This window comes from Sceloporus undulatus, chromosome 8 (assembly GCF_019175285.1).
Source record: "Sceloporus undulatus isolate JIND9_A2432 ecotype Alabama chromosome 8, SceUnd_v1.1, whole genome shotgun sequence".
NCBI classification, from domain to species: domain Eukaryota; kingdom Metazoa; phylum Chordata; class Lepidosauria; order Squamata; family Phrynosomatidae; genus Sceloporus; species Sceloporus undulatus.
Window position 1 is genome coordinate 2,114,392 of NC_056529.1, and position 22,387 is coordinate 2,136,778.

General features: G+C 48.6%; 3 protein-coding genes across 4 annotated transcripts in view; 1 reads left to right on the forward strand and 2 right to left on the reverse strand.

The window, feature by feature from the left end:
- The window catches only part of LOC121914370 (cyclic nucleotide-gated cation channel beta-1-like), an 8,785-nt gene extending 4,505 nt beyond the window's left edge, over positions 1 to 4,280 (reverse strand). Inside the window, exons 1-4 of the mRNA XM_042437761.1 lie at positions 4,266 to 4,280; positions 3,958 to 4,041; positions 2,025 to 2,159; positions 1,288 to 1,321 (exon numbers count right to left, since the gene is read on the reverse strand). Of these exons, the coding sequence (XP_042293695.1) occupies positions 1,288 to 1,321; positions 2,025 to 2,159; positions 3,958 to 4,041; positions 4,266 to 4,280 (268 nt within the window). The remainder of the gene's footprint in view (positions 1 to 1,287; positions 1,322 to 2,024; positions 2,160 to 3,957; positions 4,042 to 4,265) is intronic.
- Positions 4,281 to 5,928: 1,648 nt separating this feature from the next.
- Positions 5,929 to 9,654, forward strand: LOC121914884 (testis, prostate and placenta expressed). Of its 2 annotated transcripts, XM_042438662.1 has the most exons (8): positions 5,929 to 6,066; positions 6,433 to 6,669; positions 7,020 to 7,081; positions 7,262 to 7,436; positions 7,759 to 7,820; positions 8,259 to 8,323; positions 8,434 to 8,466; positions 9,521 to 9,654. In XM_042438662.1, the coding sequence occupies exons 2-8, from the start codon at positions 6,447 to 6,449 to the stop codon at positions 9,549 to 9,551; spliced, it is 651 nt and encodes a 216-aa protein (XP_042294596.1). In that variant the 5' UTR covers positions 5,929 to 6,066; positions 6,433 to 6,446; the 3' UTR covers positions 9,552 to 9,654. The 2 variants fall into 2 exon arrangements, with proteins under 2 accessions (XP_042294596.1, XP_042294597.1); XM_042438663.1 differs by lacking the exon at positions 8,434 to 8,466 and having other exon boundaries at positions 9,521 to 9,619.
- A 2,530-nt stretch (positions 9,655 to 12,184) lies between these two features.
- ZNF319 (zinc finger protein 319) lies at positions 12,185 to 22,291 on the reverse strand. Its single transcript, XM_042438637.1, has 3 exons — positions 22,156 to 22,291; positions 20,572 to 20,703; positions 12,185 to 15,735 (listed from the first exon to the last, which is right to left on the reverse strand). The coding sequence occupies exon 3, from the start codon at positions 15,492 to 15,494 to the stop codon at positions 13,683 to 13,685; it is 1,812 nt and encodes a 603-aa protein (XP_042294571.1). The 5' UTR covers positions 15,495 to 15,735; positions 20,572 to 20,703; positions 22,156 to 22,291; the 3' UTR covers positions 12,185 to 13,682.
- Between the last annotated feature and the right edge of the window lie 96 nt (positions 22,292 to 22,387).

The window sequence follows — 22,387 nt, forward strand, 5'->3', positions numbered from 1 at the left end:
GGAGAACCAGGAGATGACCGCTCGGCCGGGGCTGCAAAGGAGACAGAAGACCATCACTGCAGGAGTGATTTATGCATTCTTCTGAGCCTTTCTTCCTTTCATTTGACTGCCATCATCAGCACCATCTTTGTTTGTGGCAGCAGCACCTTTAAGGCCAAGCGGTCCCCAAAATCCACTGCAGAAATAATCCATCTTGAGACTGCTTCAACTGCCCCGGCTCAATGCTAGGAAACTGTATTGATTGTAATAATAATAATAATAATAATAATAATAATAATAATAATAATAATAATAATAATAATTTCTGGGATCTGTAGTGTTTGTGAGACATTGAGCCTCCTCTGTCAGAGAGCTCTGGGGCCACAATAAACTACAATTCCCAGGATTCCCTCCTAGCACTGAGCCAATCGTCCTCACTTGAAAAGGAGGACAAGGCCCTGCAAAAATGGATGATATCCAAGAAAAATGCAGGGCATGACAAATATAATGCATATGTCAGTTCAGGCTTCTTAGTCCTGCTCAAAATGGAGGACGTTCTGGGATTCCTTTGGACAGAAGGTGGAAATGCAAAACTCCTGGAAAAGGAGCAAATGCCTGCTCTTCCCCTGCAGACCGCCAGGGGCCCCCATTGAGCCCCTTGAAAGCAGGCAGCGGCGGTGGCTCCTGAACAGCCAATGAGAATCCTCCATTCGGACGGCCAAGGGGCGTGGCCTCAGTGGCGGACCAGAAAGGCAAAGTTTTCCCTTTGGTCCGACAAAGGGACATAAAAGGCTTCCCCGGAACCACTTGCTCCCATTCAGAGCCGCGGAGAGGAGCGTTGTACCTTGTTGGTGTCGATCCAGGATTGTGGGGTTCATTGGCCTCGTCTTGCTTTCTCCCGCCTAGAATGGGAACAAAAAAATCCATGTCCTGAGTTACAGTGAACCCCATTAATTTATTTAGCTAGTTATTAAAGTACTCATTATCTTTTTATCCAGGACTCTCAGGGCCAAGTACAAATGAGAACAGTGTTAAACCCACAGGCAGTTTGAAGCCAAAATGATTTAGACGAGACCAGAAAGAACATAACTCCACTGTTTTGCAAACCCCAAACTGGTCCAAGCAGTTTAAAACCAGAGGTATTTGGGAAAGGTCACCTAACAAAAGCCACATTCTTACTTTTGAGCGCTCAGGATTCATTTCAAAGGTAGGAAAACCACCTTTTTTGGTGCGTGATTCCCATTATCCTGAGACCAAAACAAATCCCACCATCCCCATGCCTATTACCACGGTCCACGGCCATCTTACCTTCTGTTAGATAGCCAGGCTGTGCTTCAGGTAGCTAGGAGAAGGAGAATGAAGAGTAAAAAGAGCATTAGAACCAGGGATTATTTCTGCAAAGGTGGCTTACTCACCCTTAAGAAGCATGGATTGATATGAATTTGCATTTAATCTTGCCAAGGAGACTCCATGATAGGGTTGTCTTAGGGTTGCCATAAGTCACAAATGACTTGAAGGCATAAGAGAGAGAAAAGACATTCATATGAATGTTTTTAGCTTTTACAGTTGGCCCTCTGTAGCCACAGATTTTGTTTTATTTAGGGATTCAAGCATCCGTGGCTTGGAATTATTCCATATATATATATATATATATATATATATATATATATATATATATTTCCAATAAGCAAACCTTGATTTTGCCATTTCATAAGGGACACCAGTTGACTCTGCCACTGTATTTAATGGGACTTGAGTATCCATGGATTTTGGTATCCGCAGGGATTCCTGGAACCAGTCCCAGCGGATACCAAGGGCTCACTGTATTTTGTCACATGCAACATTTTTTTAATGTCCTACATTTCATGGTGCCTTGTCCTCCTTTGCGTTGAGGTCATCTGGTCACCTTGACTGGACCCCAACCCCAACAGTGGTCTCCCCTCCCCTTGGCCCCTTTTCCTATATAGGCCCCAGAAGGCCCTCACCTGTCTTACCTGAAGGCTGACCTGCAAGACACCCATCCCTCCATCCATTCATAGACTCACCTGCCTGGCCAGCCGGGCCTTGGCTTCTTCGCAGGCAGCTGCCGCTTGCACCTCTTTCTCCACAATCACCCGGATGGGAGAGCTGGCCGGGGGCTGAGGGACCACTTTCTCGATCCAGCCAAGCATCCTTCCCCCCTGCGGAGGAGGAAGGCAGGGAAAGTTTAAGGAATAGCCACTGCCTCGCGTCAGGGAAGTTAAAGCCAGGAATCAGGGCCCTGGGAGGACCAAAGCAGAATGGAGTGGCCCTATTACTTCCCTCCATCTAGACCAGTGATGGTGAACATTTTACAGACCGAGTGCCCAAACTGCAACCCAGACCCCACTTATTTATTGCAAAGTGCCACATCCCTCTGGCTTTCTAGCAAGAAACTCTGACAAACTCTGTGCTAGGGCGCCAGCATGTGTGCCCACAGAGAGGGCTCTGAGTGGCACCTCTGGCACGTGTGCCATAGGTTCGCCATCACTGATCTAGACACTATACTATTGATGTAGCCTAGGATCACACTGGCTTTTTTAGCTGCTGCATCACACTGTTGATTCATGTAGAGATCTTGTAGCACCTTTGAGACTGACTAAAGAAAGTTAGCAGCATGAGCTTTTCGCAAAGTCTACTTCCCTGGATGCAGACTTTAGTCTATGAAAGCTCATGCTGCCAACTTCTTTCTTCCACTGTCTCAAAGGTGCTACACAATCTCTCTACATATACTGATTCTACAGACTAATATGGCTATACCTTTGAATTCTACCAGTGTTGACCCATCTTCAGCTTGTGGTCTGCTAAGACTCCCAGGTCCCCTTTTGCATGTACTGCCATCAAGCCAGGTGTCCCCCATCCTATATCTGTGTAATTCAATTTTTACTGCCTGAGTGTAGTATCCTACATTTCTCATTTCGAATTCTGATCCTCTGCTCTGGGACATTAGCTGCTACTCCTCATTTAGGGTCACCTGCAAATCTGACAAGCAGGCCCTCTATTCCTTCATCCAAGTCATTGAGAAGAGAGACGCATAAGTGCCATGCATCCTGGTCTGGAGGAGCAAGGCTTGCAAGCGCCGCCAGAAACGGCCCACTTTCGCAGCATGGGGCGGCTTGTTTATCTCGTGCGGTGGCCCTGAAATGCGCACCTGGCCTCTGCCTCTGAGCAGCTTAATGCAAGCCACCAACCTCTCCCTGGACAGAAATAGCCCTGTGCCAGTTCTCTCTCTGGCGTTTTATAGGGCTGCCTTTCAAAGCTGGCTAGTCCAGCCTAGGCAGACCTTAGGAAAAGGTACCCTTTCTGAGCTACAACTCACACAGAAACTTTTTTTGGACCACAGAACCTAAGGGACATAACTTGTCCCAAGCTCAGAGAATACACTGCAGGGTTGGTAACTGAGCAAAAGAAAAGAATTGGGTTTGCAAACAGGGCAAGACAAGGAGCCCAGTTCATTGCCAGTTGGCTAAAGCGATGGGAACACCGATGTTGGTGGGGCTGTGAATCTGCTTTGGGTTGAGCTTTAAAAGAGTTATTCAAGCTGCTGCATCTATTTGAGGGACCCTGTTCTACTTTATGGAGAGCCCCTTTAAAGTTCTGGCTGAAACCTAGAGGAGATTCGCCAAGTGGGCCATCGAATCCTCATCTCTGGAGCCACAATCCAACACTCAAACCATGGCACCAGGCTGACTTTCATAAGCCTTCGTAATAGACTCAGTTTACTTCAGTGGTTCCCAAACTTTGATCCTCCAGATTCCTGGACATTGGTTCTGGTGGCTTCAGAAAGATGAAATCCAAAATTACCTGGAGGAATAAAGTTTGGGAATCTCTGGTCTACTTCCTCAAGATGCACCAAGTCTATGAAAGCGGATGCTCCACCATCCCTTCGCATACGGATATTACAGAGGTCTGTGAGGTTTTGATGTAAGCAAAGCAAAAGTGGGGATAAAGCAAACATACCGGCAGCAGGGCTAGAGATCCATGGCTGGGGCTGATCCCTGGGTGGCTTCCCTGGAGGTCCCTTGTGGCGCTGGTGGGTCTCTGCTGAAAGAGAGCAAGGAAGCCAGCAAGGCTGGTGGGTTTCTTGCCGCCTGTTTTGGATGGAAGCCCTTCTCTCTCTTGCCATGAAATTGGACTCTCTGCCTTCTGTGAGGCTGGAAAAGCGATTATCTGGTAGCACAGTTTACAAATTGGATTAAGAAAGAAGCGGCTGCTTCGCTCTGCAATCCAGAAGGAGCTCAGTGGCACCTTGGGGCATGGATGCTCACCTTGGGGTGATGCATGGGGCCTTCCTCGCTTTCCACTTCCTTCCACCTTTCCAAACATCATTGCCTTTTCCAAACATTCATGCCTTCTCATAATGGGCCCACATTGGGATTCTGCAAGGTCTCTCCGCATACAGCAACCTTTATTGTTCATAAGTGTGCATTTAAAAAAGGTAAGCCCCTAGGTCTAGAAATAAAGGTGACCTAGAGAAACTATGGTGCATTGCTTTTCGTATTGTTGAACCGGTGCAATTTATTTACTGTGAAGTGCCCACGTTATTGAATCTGACCTTTTCCAAGCCAATAAAATGCAAGACTTCTTATTTGATAAAAATTAGGTAAACACTAGTCTCTCTAAAGCAAAAAGCTCTGCATAGGGGAGATGTAAAGCTGTCCTTCCCTTTTTCTTTTCATTTTCTCTCTCTCTCTCTCTCACACACACATAATGGTTATTATTATTATTAACTACAAATCCACCCAGAGTTATTAATACTGTAGATCTTAATACCAACTGATTGGCGTGGGCACAATTTTGCAAGGGAGGTGCTTTCATGGCTGGCAATGATGCAAGGCCATGGCTATTGCAATTGCAAGGGAGGCTCACATGCGGAGGAACTGCAGTAATCTTCCATTTGAAAACGCGGGCAATTAACGGATGAGCCCTTTCCCAATGGACCTGGTGTGCCTAACAGGATTTCCCAGGGCCCCTAATCTCCCCACAGAGCCCTTCTGCCTCCTATGGGAGCGCATTCGCTGGAGGAAGCCCAGTGCCGACCAAGTTGCTTTCTCCAGAGCAAGTCCTCCTGAGAGTTTGTATTCATTTAGGCATCAAATTATTTTCCTTCTCCCAACTTGGACCCAATGCAAATACCCACAAAGATCAGTGGTTCCTAAACTTTGGTTCTCCAGGTAATTTTGGACTTCGACTCCCAGAAGACCCAGCAAGCTTGTCCAATGGTCAGGAATTGTGGAAGCTGAAGTGCAAAACAGTTGCAAGACCAAGTTTGGGAGCCACTGACACAGATTAAAACAAAGTCAAGTTTAAAAAAACCCTCAACAATTATGAATTTTTTAAAAAAGGTTTTGAAAATGACAGTCTGCTGTCTTTACCATCTGCCCATCTTTGGAGTATTCTTGCAGGGTTATCACCCTTCATTTTACTCTGTTTATCCCTCCCATAAAGTGTGGTGTGGTGGTTTGTACATTGGACTAAAACTCTAACAATCAGGGTTTGAGTGCCTCTTGAGGATGAAAACCCATTGGGTAACCTTAGGCAAGTCACTCTCTCTCAGCCTCAATAGCAAAGGCCCTCTGAAGAAACATGCCAAGAAAACCCTGCCTTAGGGTCACCATAAGTAAAAAATGACTTGGAGGCACACAACAACAACAACAGATCTCAGGCTGCTTGACCCACATTTGAGCCCCGAATGAATGAAGCCACCGGCAACCATAGGGAGAATGCAAAACAAGTCCCTGCCCATCTCTGGGGTTTCCTCGCATGGCTGCCACCAGCCCCTCCATTTTACTCTACTTTCTTCCCCCCATAAAGATCCGAGGCTGCTTGGCCCACATTTGAGCCACAGACAGGCCACCAGCAACCAAGGATCTCCCCATGGACAATGGCCCTCACCATCTCTTAGCAACCTTGTCCTCATCATCCATCACCCAACAAGTGACCTGGGGCTTTGGGTCCCCATCATGATGGACAATTGGGGACACCTGACCAGGAGGGCCCCAAAAGGGCTGTGAGACCCCCCCAAGAGAAGCCAGAACAGAGAAGGCAGTGGATCGCAAGCAGAGCAAGGTAGGCTCCTCTCTATTTTGCTCCAATTTTGGGAGGACAGGACCCCTCCCAATCTCTTTTACAGCAGAGAATAGTGCTTATTTTCTCCTAGATTCTTGTGATAGAATCTGAATCATGGAGGGTCCAAAATTCCCAGTCCGTTGTTGTCTCCTAAGACTGGGGTACCACTCTCTCAGCCTCAGAGGATGGCCATGGCAAAACTCCTCTGAACAAATCTTGCCAAGAAAACCCCAGGATAGGTTCACCTTGTCATAAGTCAGAAATGACTTGAAGGCACACAACAATGTGTGAAGGAAGAGGAGGTGGAAGAGAGAAAAGGAGAGGTTCTTCTGGAGATGTTGTGACACCATTTCCCCCTCGGTTTAGCTGACGCAACTGCCATGGCCCAGATGCTGGACTTGGTCCCATGGCACCAAGATGGCAGCCCCGTCTACGCCTCCCCGGCAGTCCTCATCCCCCTGCAGCCCCGGAAGGTCATGCTGGCCGGAGTGAAGGACCACCTCTACCACCCCTTCTTGCCCACCTTACGGCGCATGGACATGGACACGGTGGCCAACCGGCTGACCGATGAGCACTCCCGGACGGCCACTGGCTGCTCCAAAGGTGAGTCCCTGTGACATTGTTGATCTCCTAGGAAGAGCAAGAGCAACCACTGGCAAGACCCAAGGGAAGTCTTATCCCAGTTTCATGGCCATGGGTCCTACTTATGCTGATCCAGCTTTCAAATTCCTTTTTGTGCTTAGATCCATGGGAGTTTCTATTTGAAACATCAAGGGAATAATAAATATGTAGAGTCTCAGTCCAGAAGCCAGATTTCTGCTTTAGAGGCCATCTTCTCCACTTTGTTCTATGGTTTCAACCCATGTTTGCACCTCAGAAGCCCCAAAAGAGGTGGAAAGACATCTCCATGTCTCTTTCTCATCTTTCTCCCTTCTTCATTTTTCATCCTGAAGCGGATTTTGAAAATGCAACCTTCACCTTGGCTGGGGTACCCAATCGGCGCCTTCCATCTCTGGTAAGTCATTCCTACCCAACCCCTGCCAGCCACTTAACATAAGAGACACAATTTTACTATGCCATTGTATTTAATGGGGCTTGAGCATCCACGGATTTTGTTACCCACAAGGGGAGGTGTCCTGGAGACAATACCCAGCGGATGCCAAGGGCCCACTGTAGTAACCATTTTGTTACCCAGGGAATGACAGAGCTGGGCAAGTGCCTGACCGCCAAGTATCGAGCGGGGAAGATGGCTCCTCTGGTGCCCAGCATCAACCAGGAAGAATGGCCCAGCTTCACTCGGGCCATGGACGACTGGTCCCACTTTGTCTCCAAGGCCGGAGAGTTCAAACTGCCAAGTTTTAACAAAAGAGGTAAGAGGAGGAAGGCAATTACAAGTTGCTGGTTCCAAGCTCAAATTCATAACAAGAGGACAAATGGTATTGAAAAAATTAGACCCATCGCTTGCACAGGAATTTGGGAGCAACCCCTGACATTCCCTGGGTGCCTTTCTTGACCCCACATTTCAAAGATGATGCAGCTGGCATAGATTCCCCCCATTATCCCCAAATGATGTGTGCCCAGATGTGCCCTTGCCATTCCCCCCCTCTGATCTTGGCATAGTTGACACCCTCAGAGACTTCCCACAACTGGGAAGACTGGGGTTACACTGTCTCTTCTCTGCTTCCTTCCCAGTGCTTGGCTTCAGCTGTTATGCCCTGAGGTACCTGAAACCAGACGTCACACAGACCTGGAGGGTAAGAGGTGCCCTTTTTGGGAAAACGAGGGTACAGGTTTGTTAGGGAGGGTGAGAGGGGCAAACAGTGTATTGGGCTGGGTGGGGTCTCTATTTTTAAAAAGGTTTATTTGCCACCAGGACTTTCCAATCCTATGATGCTGCCTTGGGCAAACATGGCTTTCTGACCAATATTTTATTTGGTTCCTTGGTAGAAAAACAAACCTGGCATCTTAACCAAGTTGGTCTACTCCTTTGGAATCAAAGACAAGAGACCGAGCTTAGGAAGGTTAAAAACCTTGGATCAATTTGCTCTGCCTTCTTGGCATCATTCACCAAAACTAGAGCCTGGGAAGTTACCTTTTGGGGCAACCATTTCAAGGCCTCCCCAGCTAGCACAGCCATTTGATATAAGATTGAATGAGCAATTTGTAACACCTTCTCTCTCTTTTCCTGCTAGTATTGCCTTAACCAGAACCCCAGCCTAGCCAGATATGGGCCAAAGCCTCTCTCTTACAACACTGTGTAAGTTACCTAGCAGGTCCCCTAGGACTTTGTGTATCCCTGTTAATTCCTTGCAGAACTCTATGGTGAGATCCATGGAGCTTTCTCATCTTTTCCCCCCTTTGTTGCAGCAATACCTACAGGAGCTTTGGATCGGCACACAGGTAAGCAATCATGGTGCCTTTAAAACACCAGTTAAGTAAGAAACCAACCCTCCACTCAGAAAATGCTGGCATATTATTTATTTATAATCTGCCTTTCTCCTGAATTGGACCCAAGACACACAAGATCACAAGATATAATATAATCTTGGGCTCATAATGAGCTAGAAAACCAACTGACTGGAATAGTTGGGTGAAGTTCAACCAATGCTAAAGTGTGCCCTCTGGGCTCATTTTCACTGGGTCTTAATTTTGAAAATTGGGTCTGAAATCCTTTTGGCTCATGATGTTCTGTGCACCTTATCCACGGGGAGAAAGACCTCAACTTAGCATGCAAATAGCTGCAAAGCAGGGGGTGCGGAAAGCATGCTCTGTGGGTCATATGAAGCCCCAGATTTTGGACCAAGTCACAACAAGTCCCAAATTTAAGTGTTTTTCTACAGGTGATCTGTCATGCCTAGATTGCCAAAACTAGGGTAAAACCACCGGGAAATGTTGTGGTTCTGCCCCTGACTCACACACCACAAGCAACAGAGAAATTCCCCCCCCCCCCCCCCAAAAAAAAGAAAGAAAAAACCCACCCACCCCAAATCAGACACGACGTCAGTTCTGGTCCTATTGGAGCCACTGGTGCAGCCCAGGGGAAGGAGGGGTTCAGGGTGGAAAAATGGCCCCCTCCATAGGATGCCATTGGAAGGATGCCATTGGAAAAACAGGCTGCTTGGAGTCGGTCGGCTTTGCCTGCCTTCCCTTCCATTGCTGCTGCCGCTGCACACTGCTGGGAAAAGCGCAAACGCTGGCATGGTGCCCAAACAGGATTCCAGGCTAAGCATGCTGGACAGCTGGCTGCATCTTAGCATCCAAGATTGTGGGAATCCAGAGCCCCTCTCAGTCCACTTTTGGGCTTACAAGGAGACTCTGTACCCTTCCACCCAGAAAGCAAGCGCTCTGTGCAGCCTTCAGTTAGGCAAGGGGATGGCGTGGAAGCATCCAGGCCTTGCAGCCGGAGCCCTTGTGAATTGCTCAGACACAAACAGTGCCTCCCCTTCCTTTCCAGCCGATCCCACTACCTGCAGCCCTGGCGCTAGGAAGGAAGCCAGCAGGCCAAGAGCCACACGGATCTTCTCCTTCGGCTCCTGAACGACCACAAAGAATAAAAGCCATTAGCTGCCTCAGCAGAGGAAGGCATCCAGAAGGTGTTTCCTGGTCAAGTTAAAATAAGAATCTCAAAAAGTGGGAGGAAGGCAGCAAGGAGACAGTCGGGGTGGGAAAGGGAGGGATGGTGTATTTTCTTGGTCATTCCTTGCCCCAGCTTAGCAGGCAACCTCAGCATCAAAGGTAGTTTGTAAAAGTAACCTGTGGGTTTTTTTAAATGTGGAAAAGTAAAAAGCAACACCAAATGCACAAGGTCATGCAATAAGCAGAACACTGCCCCTACCAAGGAACTGGGCTTGGCATTTAGGCTCCGCTCTCTCATTAACACAACTTGTTAACTTGTTCATCCAGGTCTGTTGGTTTCTGCAGCCTCCTGGAGTGTCCTCAGCCAAAACCTTGGCCCACAGACTAAGAAATTGCTTGCTCCTATTCTAAAAGCAGAAACCATGCTCACTTCTGCCCAAAAACAGGATATGTACGTCTCTGTGAGGGAGCATTTCACCCTTTAAGGCATGGAGTCATCAAAATGCTTCGTCAGGGCACTTGCTGATCACAAGACAGCTTTCTTTTTCCTATCCACAATTTGGTTCTCAGACAGAACAGGTCATTTCTAGCTCTAAGTGTCACTGCTGCAGAGATAAGACACCATCATTGCTAGTGTTTGCAGGTACTCTTTTGCTCTACATATTCATGCTTGTAGAGGGGGCCTCAGACAGATAACTATGGTTAGGGCTCCCAGAGTCAAAGAACCTCTCTAAATACACCATAGTAGGTCCCATATCTGTCACAGCCCCAGACCCTGAAGTGTTAGTTTTTAAAGATAACAGGTTATGTTATATGCTGCTGCCCTGAATGTGAAAGTACAACTACTGCTTTAAAAAAGTAATTCCTCATCTGGCTCCTCATGCTGGTGTTGCCTGACCTGTTAGCACTTGCATTAAGAGGAAAGGGGGGTAGGCCAGGGTTGCTGTTCTGCTTCTAACAGGCAACCAAGGTTCCTGGGCTGCTCAGACCAGCACTGACAGGACTTTGTCTCTTACTTCTATGACTGAAATCCTCACCTCAAAGACGCAGTTCTCTGGCCCCTGCAGGAAGTGCATGTGTGGCTGCCAGCCAGCCAGCCAGCCTTTCCATTGTTGCTAAAGCACAGCTTCCTAAGTAAAGTGGCATGGAGTTCTGTGCTGGAAGCAACAGGCACGGTCCTGTGCTGCTCTGGGCGGCATGGGAACCTCCTTTAACAGCTGAAAACTGAACATGACCACTCCTTGCTTACTTTCAACACTATGGTAAGTGTTGCTGAACAAAATAAGTTATAGCATGAGCTTTTGTAGACTTGGCCAACTTCCTCAGATGGCAACAGCAGTTCCACAAGCCTCAAAAAAGTAACCTTTTCCCCAGGAAAGTGAAAAACAACAGGTAGCAACTTTAATTTTTAATGTACTCTTTCCAATTCCTGCACTGTCTGCCAGAAGACAAAACAACCACCTCTGGGGCCATGCCAGAAAAGCAGGGTTTCCCCTCTGGGACTGTTGCTTCGGAAGCAAAGGAACACTTTTCTCACCACCACAAGTAAGCTTGGGGGGGCTCAAGAAACCCCAGGGCTCCCCATCTCTCACAGGGCCCAGACTGCGAGGCTTCAAGGCCCCACTGCTGCATCCCCAGGCCAGGCTAAGGATCACAGTTTCCCCAACAAAACTGAAGGCTTTTGCCAGAAATGGGTAGTAGCAGCCTCCCTGCCACAATGAGTAATTCTAGCACACTACAGCATTTTTCAGCTAAAGCCTCCATGATATTTTTTCATTAGAACTCCCAACCAAATATATTTTCTTGCCAAAGGAATGCCACTACCATCTACTAGCAGCTCTCACCCAACATCCCTGTGTTGTTGTTGTTGTTTTTTTGGGTGACATCATTAGTTACCAATGCTCTTGCTTCATCAGCGCTGCCTTGTTCCCTCTTATGAGCTCTGGAGAGTCCAGGTCAGGAAATCATGTGTCTGGTTCTGAGCACCACCAGGTCCAGGAGCAGAGCCAAGTTACAGAGATAAGGAGAGGCAAATTCCTGAGGGAGGGCTGAAGTAATAGGAGAAAAAAAATGGTTCAGTAGGGAAGGACATTTTCAGATGAAGGGCTAAATACTAGCAAAATACATTCTGTAACAATGACAGTCCACAGAAAGGAGAAAGGAAGGTCATACATTAAAAGAGAAAAACAAGGAAAGTTTTTCCCAAGACAGAACGCTCCCCATTCCCAAGAAAGGCCTTGATGTGCCGCCTAGATATAGGAGCTGTTTCCGTTTCAAAATATCCGGTCTGGCAAGCTAGGAGGCCCAGCCACCCACTCCCTTTCCACTTCGCTAGTCTGCTCCTCTGCAAAACACACTTTCTGCCACATCCTGATAGTCCTCCCTGGAGAAGAGACTTGGGAGGAAGCTTCCCCTCTTGGGATTAAATGCAGAAATAAAAACCGAGCATATCCTGGAGTAAACATACAGTTAACATCAAAATCCAAGGGCCCTGTCACAGACATTTTTGTTTTGTGTTTTAAGGAATCAAGGTGGACATTTGTCTGGGCTACACAGATATTTAATGAATATTAAACTGCTTTTTAAAAAAGCGATATGAAAAATAATGAAGACAAACTCCATAAAAGTTAGTTCTATACATCTGAGGTGTCATGAACAGCCCAGGGCCAAGAGAGCAGGTCCTACAAGAGGGGAGACCGACAACGCATCCGGCCGCCCTCTTGTGCTTGGAGCCAGCCCTGGACAGACCTTGCCCAGAGAGGCATTTCCACCCTTTTTACAACACTGTGCAGCCTGCAGGATGGATCCAGGTGAGAAAGCTGCTGTTCCACAGCCAGAAAGAGGTAAAACCATAAACTTTTTTATGGCTGTCCTGGAGGCTTTGCTGCATCCGCCATCTCCCAGTCTGATAGTGTTTGCAGGGCTGAATATAAAGGGCACTAAATATGCACGCACGCATGCAGAGACACACCAGTCCCACAGAATGGTCCCAAAGAAAGGCATTTTCAGGGGCTTGGCTATGCCAACTCTGCTTCATTTGGCTGGCCATTAAGGTCACAACAGCAAAGGGGGCTCTGAAAGATCAGTTCCAGGGAGGGTCCTGTAGCAGAGTTTTAATCACCTTGATGTCCAAACTCTTTAGTTGCATGTAAAAAAGATCCTTCTTCCATTTGTTGTTGCTGCCCAGAAATTACACAGGGAAACCTCTCTATGATATACTGTATACTCATGTGGGTAGGAATTGGGCACATTCTGGCTTTAGAGAAACAGAGTCTTCCCCCTCCCCTCCCATGACTTTCTGGCTGTCTCTCATTATTGTACTGTGGACCCATCCACACTACCAGATTGGATGGCATCCTCAGAACTCTAGAAGCGAGGGAAGCCAGAGAGCCCACCACTGATGGTTCTGTGTAACTGAAGCCAAGGAGATGGTCGTCAGGTGCAACCCTTGGCCCACTTCCCACAAATGCATGGCTGAAATGAAAAGAACAGGCAGAAGAGCATAAGCATGTGTGGGCAAGTGACCTTTCCCCAGGGTACAGTGTGTCTTCAGAGGAACCAAGTCCATCCTTCACAGAAACCTCTCTAACCTAATCCTGTTCCATGGTTTGCAAGGAGCAAATGCCACCCCGCTGCCACCCAAAAACATGGTAAAATCTTTTCAGAAACCACATTTCTAGATCAGGGATGAGGGAGGGTTTGAATTGGACTGGTAGGTTCTGCCGGAGACGTTCATTTCAGTCAGACCTGGGAGATGGACGTGGCACTTGGGACATCAAGGCAGGCTAAAGTCGCTGCAAGTTCCCAAGCTGCAAATTAAGAAGAGAGGAGTGCAAGGACACAGGCTGGCATGCATGCTTTCCCCCCTTCTCAGCCCACACCAATCTACTCTGTCCTTGGCTTGTCATCAGAGGGTGACAGTCCTCACCACCCAGGCTAGCAGCCTGACCTATGCTCAAGCCAGCCCTACAAGGGCATGGGGAGGCAGTTGGTGCTGGGCATGCAGGTTGGTGCAACCCTTTCATCCACGTGGGAGCTATTCAGGGCAGGCAGGGGGCCACAGAGTAAGTGGCCTCGGTGGAGGTGTGTTGGGCACTGTGCTCCTGCAGGAGGCCCAGATCCAGGAAGCGCTCCCCGCACCACATGCACTTGTAGTGCTGCTCCCGGGTGTGGACACCATGGTGCTTGTTGAGGTGCTCGCGCTGTTTGAAGGCCTTCTCGCACGAGGGGCACTTGTATGGCTTCTCCCCGGTGTGGACGCGCCGGTGGCGCTGCAGGTCTGAGGCATACTTGAAGCGCTTCTGGCAGTCCGGGCACTTGAGGGGCCGCTCGCGGGCCGGGTCACAGCGGTGCTGGACGAACTCAGAGGAAGAGAAGAAGCGCCGCTCGCAGAGGGTGCACCTGAGGGGCTTCTCTGCACAGTGGGAGGTCAGCTGGTGCTTCTGGAGGGCAGAGGCCCGCTTGTAGGCCTTGCTGCAGGCAGCACACTTGAAGGGGCGCTCGGCACTCTGGACGCAGCGGTGGCGCAGCAGCTCCGAGGACTGGCTGAAACCCTTCTGGCAGGCGTTGCACTTGAAGAGGTTCTCAATTCCATGGACATGCTGGTGGTAGAGGAGGTGGGCCGGCTGGACGAAGCCCTTCTCACACAGGGAGCACTTGAAGGGGCCCGACTGCAACTCTGGCTCCCCAGAAGGAGTAGCGGCTGTGGCTGTGGCAGCAGTAGTAGTGGCACCAGACACACCAGCCACACCGCCCACAGCGACCACCGTCTTGTGGGTGCGGCGGTGGCGCATGAGGGCATATTGCTGCTTGAAGCTCATCTGGCAGAGGTCGCACTGGAAGGGTCGCTCAGTGCTGTGGGTGCGCTCGTGCTGGCGGAGGTCAGAGGGCCGGCGGAAGGCCTTGTGGCAGGCCCCACAGCGGAAGGGCCGCTCCCCGCTGGGCGTGCAGGGGTGCTGGAGCAGCTCCGAAGACTCCTTGAAGTGCAGCTCGCAGACATTGCAGCGGAAGAGGTGTGCCTCCCCCGAGTGGGCGTACATGTGGCGCACCAGGTGGGAGCGGTGCTTGAAGGCCTTCTCGCAGACAGTACACTTGTAGGGCCGCTCGGCGCTGTGAGTACGCTTGTGGTGCACCAGGTGGGAGGACTGGCTGAAGCTCTTCTCGCACAAGCTGCACTTGTACGGCTTCTCTCCCGTGTGCACCCGCTCATGTCGCGAGAGCTCAGAGAGGTGTTTGAAGGGCTTCTGGCAGATGGAGCAGCTGTAGGGCTTCTCCACAGGGATCCGGTTCAGCGCTGCTGGTTGCTGAGGTGGGGCAGGCTCCTCAGGGGCAGCGGACACAGCGGTGGCTGCCTTGTAAGTCTTTTCACAGATGGAGCACTTGACAGCTGCACTGCCGTTGTGGACATTGTGGTGCTGGGCCAGGGAGGTGAGCAGGGAGAAGCCCATCTTGCAGACCCCACAGACGAAAGGCTTCTGCTCCACTTGCAGGCACTGGTGCTCCAGGAGGTCTGTGGCCTGGTGGAAGATCTTCAGGCACTGGGTGCACTGGAAGGAGCGGTCGTGGCCCCCCTGCAGGCATTGGTGCTCTTGGGGATTGGAGAGGTGTGCCAAGTCATGCCCACACACGCCGCACTTGGGGGAGGGCTCACCCCCGCTGGCGGAAATGGGAGGATGGTGCTGTAGGCTGCTGGGCTCCGGCTGGAGGAGGATGCCATAGACGGCACAGCCCAAGGGGTTCTCCGCCACGGCGCTCGATGGGATGGGGTGCTCTGGCAGGGTGGCTGTCCCAGCATGGTGAGGGGGCGGCGGCTGCTGCTGTGGTGGCTGCTGCTGCTGCCAGCTCTCTGACATGCTGGGGAAAAGGAACCGGGGTTTCCACAATAAGGGCTTCAGCTTCTCAATTGAGGCAACACGATTAAGAAGATCTGGGCGCCCGGCAATTGAGAATCCCAAGCTCGTGGATTGACAGGGCTGGAGACTCTTTCCTACTGCTGAGAGCAGTGTGCATCAAACAGTGGTGTGCACTAGTAGGAGGAACATCCCGGATGATGCAGAAGGCCGTTCACCTTGTTCCACAATGCCCATCAAGGATCTGTAAGAAAAGGGAGCATTCAGGTGAGACCCACAAACAAAAGTGTGCCCTCCCCCTGCCTCCTGGGACCAACTCTTCCTCCTCCTCCACAGGATCTCCATCATTCTAATGGTTCTCCTTTGTCCCAGATGCTCAAACATCACCATTTATTCCCCCCACAAAAAGTGCGCATCTAATGTGAGACTAAAGCTATGTGAGGTTTTATCACTGTCTTCTCAGTACAATCTACAGCTTACTACCTTAGGAGGAAAAGCTGTGAATAACCGGGTTCTCGCAGACCCAACTCTCCACAGTTCCATTATCATGGACAGATCATTATCTGGTCAGGTTTAGACTTATTGGGACTCAGAACCTCTGCAGGGGTGGGGCACCGATTAGGATGGTCTGCCCCAGGAGGCTGATGGATCCAGAAGGATTTCTAAGGGCTCTTGGAGAGTTTCCTGTCATCTTGGCAGGCGATTCTGTTGAAGCCCTAGCCAGCCTTTGGAATGGAGAAATGGCCAGAGTGGTGGACACAATCGCTCCTGAGCGTCCCCTCTCACAGAGTGGAGCCAAACCAGACCCCTGGTTCTCTAGGGATTTGATGTAGCAAATAAGAAGGAGACTAGAGCGATGTTGGCGGAAGACTCGGAGTGAATCTGATCGAATACGGGCTAGAGCCTATTTGAAAGCCTACTCTATGGCAATGCAGGCAGCAAAGAAATTATTTTTTGCTACCAGAATTGCATCTACAAGGAGCCGGTCAGCAGAGCTGTTCCAAGTGGTCAAGGCTCTTTTACACGCTCACCCTCAAGTAGAAAATGCAGACCACTCAAAGGCTTGGTGCAAAATTTGCTCAGCATTTTGCAGATAAAATCACTCAGATTCGGTCCGAATTGGATGCTACAGTTAATAATGTCAGTGGATGTAACCTTAGCTCCTGTCGGTCCAGTGTTAATGGATACTTTTCAACTTGTGCAGCCTGATGATGTGGACAGAATCCTTGGAAAGGTAAGAGCCACCACATGTGTCTTGGACCCTTGTCCTTCTTGGCTTATTAAACAGGCCAGAGGGGGACTGGCTGAGTGGGTAAAGGAGGTAATCAATGCCTCCCTACAACAAGGCAGAATTCCATCCTGCCTAAAGGAGGCTGTTGTGAGGCCTCTTTAAAAAAAAGTCATCCTTGGATCCCACAATAATGAATAACTATTGGCCAGTGTCTAACCTACCATTTCTGGGCAAGGTTCTGGAATGTGTGATGGCTTCCCAACTCCAGGGGTTTCTGAATGAAATGGATTATCTAGATCTATTTCAATCTGGTTTCAGACCTTGCTATGGAACAGAGACAGCCTTGATCGCCTTGGTGGATGACCTACGCAGGGAACTGGACAGGGGGAGTGTGTCCTTGTTGGTTCTCCTGGACCTCTCAGCGGCTTTTGATACCATCGATCATGGTATCCTTCTAGACCGCCTCTCTGGGATGGGGCTTGGAGGTACTGTTCTACAGTGGCTCCGTTCCTTCCTGGAGGGGTGAACTCAGAAGGTGGTACTGGGGGACTCCTGTTCGACCCCTTGGCCATTGACCTGTGGGATCCCTCAAGGTTCTGTGTTGTCCCCTATGCTGTTTAACATATACATGAAACCTCTGGGAGAGGTTGTCCGGAGTTTTGGGGATAAGTGTCATCAATATGCAGATGACACTCAACTCTACGACTCCTTCCCACCTCAATCCAAGGAGGCAGTCCTGGTTCTAAGCCAGTGCCTGTCTTCAGTAATGGACTGGATGAGGGCAAACAAGTTGAAACTTAATCCAGACAAGACAGAAATGCTCCTGGTCAGTCGGAAGGCAGATCAGGGAATAGGGATCCAGCCTGTGTTAGATGGGGTCACACTCCCCCTGAAGACACAGGTTCGCAGTTTGGGGGTAATCTTGGACTCAGCTTTGAACTTGGAGGCCCAGGTCTCTGCTGTGACCAGGAGTGCTTTCGCACATTTAAAACTTGTGCGCCAACTGCGCCCGTTCCTTGAGAAGCCAGATCTTGCCACGGTGGTACATGCCTTGGTTACATCCCGTTTGGACTACTGTAATGGGCTCTACATAGGACTGCCTTTGAAAAGTGTTTGGAAAATTCAACTGGTTCAAAGAGTTGCTGCCAGGCTGTTAACAGGCGCCGATTACAGAGCCCATACAACTCCCCTGTTGAAACAGCTTCATTGGCTACCAGTTCGTTCCTGGGCACAATTCAAGGTACTGGTTATATCCTACAAAGCCCTACATGGCTCAGGTCCACATTATTTGGCAGTCCGTTTCTCCTGGTATGAACCTGCCCAGACTCTGAGATCCTCTGGAGAAGCCCTTCTCTCCATCCCAACAACTTCACAAACATGTTTGGTGGGGACACGAGAGAGGGCCTTCTCGGTGGCTGCCCCTAGAGACTGGAACTCCCTGCCCAGGGAGATAAGAACGGCTCCCTCCTTGATGGCTTTCCGCCGGCAGGTAAAGACCTACCTGTTCAAACAGGCTTTTAAGGAATTACTATAAGGACAAGCTGGAATGTTAGACTAGTTTAATCATTCTTTTTAATGTACGTCATTTATTTATTTATTTTTAAAATGTTTTTAATTGTACTTTTTGTTTGTTTGTTTTTTTAATGCTGTGAAGCCGCTCTGAGTCCCAGCCCTGGGAAAAGAGCGGGATATAAATAAATAAATAAACAAACAAACAAACAAACAAACAAACACTTCTGAAAACACCTTCCACTGGTCACAACTCTTCCACGCAGCCTTCTCTCCCTAGTAGTAATGCATTTGTTATCTGGCCACACCTATACACCCAGGAGCCCAATGAGGAGAACAAGCTATAAATACAGTACCTGGACACTGAGTCACTGGGAGTTGGGCATAGTTCAAATGGCATCTCAGTGAAAAGGGGCAAATGGTTCTACCAAGTGCTTTAGGAGAGAGGCTCCCAAGTCCACCTTTCCCCTTGATGAGCCGGGGGCTTACCCTTTTAAGCTTGCCGTTGCCCATCTTGTCTTATCTCACACAAAGAGGAAAGCCCATTCACCTCCGCATTCATGATTTTCCTCTTATAAAACTTCTAGTAAAAGGACAGAAAAAGTGTGTGGCAGCAGGGGAGCGGAAGCCCAGAAAGGGTAGGAATGATGCTATTTCAGGTTAGGCACAGGGGTTTATATATAATTTGCTCAGTTGTATGCCTTTGCTCTTCAGTCGCTTTTCCATGGGGATGATGGGGAATACAATGGCCTGGACGGTTCTGACTTTAGGGCTCAGTTGTATGCCTTTGCTCTTCGGTAGCTTTTCCAGTTCTTTCATAGCTGCCCTCCCCATTCCTAGCCTTCTTCTTGTATGGGACGGACATTGTGATTGTAATATTTGTAATTTTATATTGTTTTTTTGGTGATGTTTCATTTTATTATTATTTTTTAATTGCAATATGTTTTTAAAATTGTTATTGTGAGCCGCCGTGGGTCCCTTTGGGGAGAAAGGCAGGATAGAAATGAAATAAATCAATACATTCTTATTATTATTTCCTGACTGCAGTCTCCATTCTGATCAATGCTTGATCCCAGACAGGGGAATTCTTCAGCTATTTCTCCCCCCCCCCCCCAAATAATATGTATTACGTTTTCACATAAACAGATGTGTAATACTCCTATCCCAACATACTTAACAATTTGATTGAGAGAGCAGTCGCCTTCCAACTCCAAGCTGTCTTGGATGAAACTGATTATCTGGACCCATTTCAAACTGGCTTTAGAGCGGGGTTCGGAGTTGAGACTGCCATGGTCGCCCTAGTCGATGATCTCCGTCTGGGCATCGACGGGGGAAGTGTGACCCTGCTGGTGCTCTTGGACATCTCAGCGGCCTTCGATACCATAGACCATGGTATCCTTCTGGAACGCCTGAGAGAGTTAGGTATTGGCGGCACTGCGCTCCAGTGGCTTCGGTCCTACCTCTCGGGAAGATTCCAGATGGTGAGGCTGGGGGACTGTTGCTCTCGCAAAAGAGAGCTGACATCTGGCGTCCCTCAGGGCGTCATCCTGTCCCCCATGCTGTTTAATATTTACATGAAGCTGCTGGGAGATCATCCAGAGACATGGAGCACGGTGCTATCAGTACGCTGATGACACCCAGATCTATCTCTCCATGTCTCCGACTGATACAGTGACTAAGGAAGGCATCTCTCCTCTGGTTGCCTGCCTAGAGTCAGTAATGGGCTGGATGAGGGAAAATAAACTCAAGCTGAATCCAGAGAAAACAGAGGTACTTGTGATAGGTACCCCAGATCCAGACAGAGGAATTTGTCATCCGGTCCTGGATGGGGTCACACTTCCCCTATAGGATAAAGTTTGCAGTTTGGGAGTACTCCTGGATTCATCCTTACAGCTTTCATCCCAAGTGGATGCGATGGCCAGGAGTGCTTGGTACCAGCTTCAGCTGATATGCCAACTGCGTCCCTGTCTGGACCGAAAGGACCTTGAAACAGTAGTACACGCACTGGTAACCTCTCACTTGTATTTCTGTAATGCGCTCTACATGGGGCTACCTTTGTACCAGGTTTGGAAGCTACAGTTAGTTCAAAATGCTGCAGCCAGATTAGCCACTGGGACCTCAAGAGTGGCCCATATAACCCCATTATTAAAAGCTCTTCACTGGCTGCCTATTAGCTCCCGGGCTCAATACAAAGTGTTGGTTGTTACCTATAAAACCCTATATGGCTTGGGCCTGAGTTACTTGAGGGAGCGCCTCTCCCTACATAATCCGCCCCGCACCCTCAGAACAACAGGCAAACATTTACTGGAACATCCTAGGGTGCGATTGTCGGTAACTCACCAACGAGCATTTACAGCTATCTCTCCAGCATATTGGAATAGACTCCCTGAAGAGCTCCGTCTCAGTCCTTCCCCAGATGTCTTTAAGAAAGCGTTGAAAACTCATCTGTTCCGCTTGGCATACCCCCCGATCCTTCATAGGAAAAACAAAACAAAAATTACCCTCCTATCCCTTAATCCTCCAATGCAAAGTGTATTTAAGACGTTAATTTGTGATTGTGTGCTTTTAAAATGTTTTTTGGCCTGTTACAGACAGCCAAAATAAAGCTGCTTCGAGTCACTTTGGAGGTATGGTATTTCAATGATACATGCGTCCTAAGAGTCCAAAAGTCACACCAAAGCCACGTTCCAGTCCTAAGCTTTGGTGAAGCTTCCAGACTCTTAGGACTCATGCATCATTGAAATACCATACCTCCAAAGTGACTCGAAGCAGCTTTATTTTGGCAGTCTGTAACAGGCCATAGAATGTTTTAAAGTAATGCTCTTTTCTCCTGTTTGCATGTTATATTGTAATACGATGTGTGGTACATCTGTACTGGAACTTGTAAGCCGCTTTGATCTTCCAGGAAAAGTGGTATAGAAATAAAGATTATTATTATTATTATTATTATTATTATTATTATTATTATTAATTTCCACCTTTTCCTCCATCTTTACACCTCCTTTAAGCTTAACTTCAGCACCCAGTTTTCAAGACTCTCTTTGACTTGATTCCTCCTTCCTATTATATCATTTATGCAACATGCCAACTGCTATATATATTATATACATACATACATACATATATATCCCATTTATCTAAAGACACAGAATCAAATTATTTCATTACTGGTATATATACAAATTGTTCTATCATAAAATTTACTCTTTGTTTCTATTATTACCAATTCCATAACATATACAGTATGTGTGTGTGTGTGCGTGTGTGTATATATATATATATGTTTTTCTCTTCTTCTTCCATTATTTTCCAAAAAATAAATGTTATTTTATTTTTAATAAAACCAGTTATTCTAATTGTTCTTAAAGACACTTGAGATTTTTTCTTTTTCCTCCAAATGATGTTGCTTCTATATATGCTACGGAGGAAATGGACAAACTCACTTCCTGGTAATCCATGATCCTTGTAATAATAACAATAATAACAATAATAGTATGATTTATTTACATCCCGCCTTTCCTTGCGGAATCAAGGCGGGTTACAAAGCGAAGGGACGGAAAATACAAGATGAACCCGGCTACCCAAATACATCACAGCAAATATAATAACAATACCACAATTATACAAGGAAAGGAGGGAAATACATATACATTCTGTATTTATGGGACACTTGAAAAGGCGTCGCAGATTGGATGAACATGTTGGGGTTTTTTGGGGGGTGAAGAGAGAATAACTCCCGTGTCCCGCATTCTCACAGGGCCTCCGACCCGTGTCAGCCCAGCCCCACTCCCGTGTCCCTCGAGGGATAGCTCCTTCCTAAAGGGCCCCTCTGGAACAGCCCCGTTTCCTTCGGGGTTTTAAAGCTCAAGTCCCTCCCTGCAGCCGTCTTTTGTCTCGTCCGAAGCCGAGGACCGAGAGCCTTACGTGAGGGAAAGAGGGAGTGTGCGGCCTAGTCGTCTCCTCGGATCCCCGGCCTCGCGTAGCGGCCTCTCCCGGCCCAGAGCAACCTTCCCCGGGCGAAGTGGAGGAGAGGAGGGGAGACCCCCGAAAGGCAAGCGGGACTTCAGCCGGGACAGAGGCGCCTCGGACGAAGAGGAGGAAGGGGAAGAAGAGGCGGAGGCGGCGGCGGAGATGGAAGAAGGGGCCGCCCTCTGCC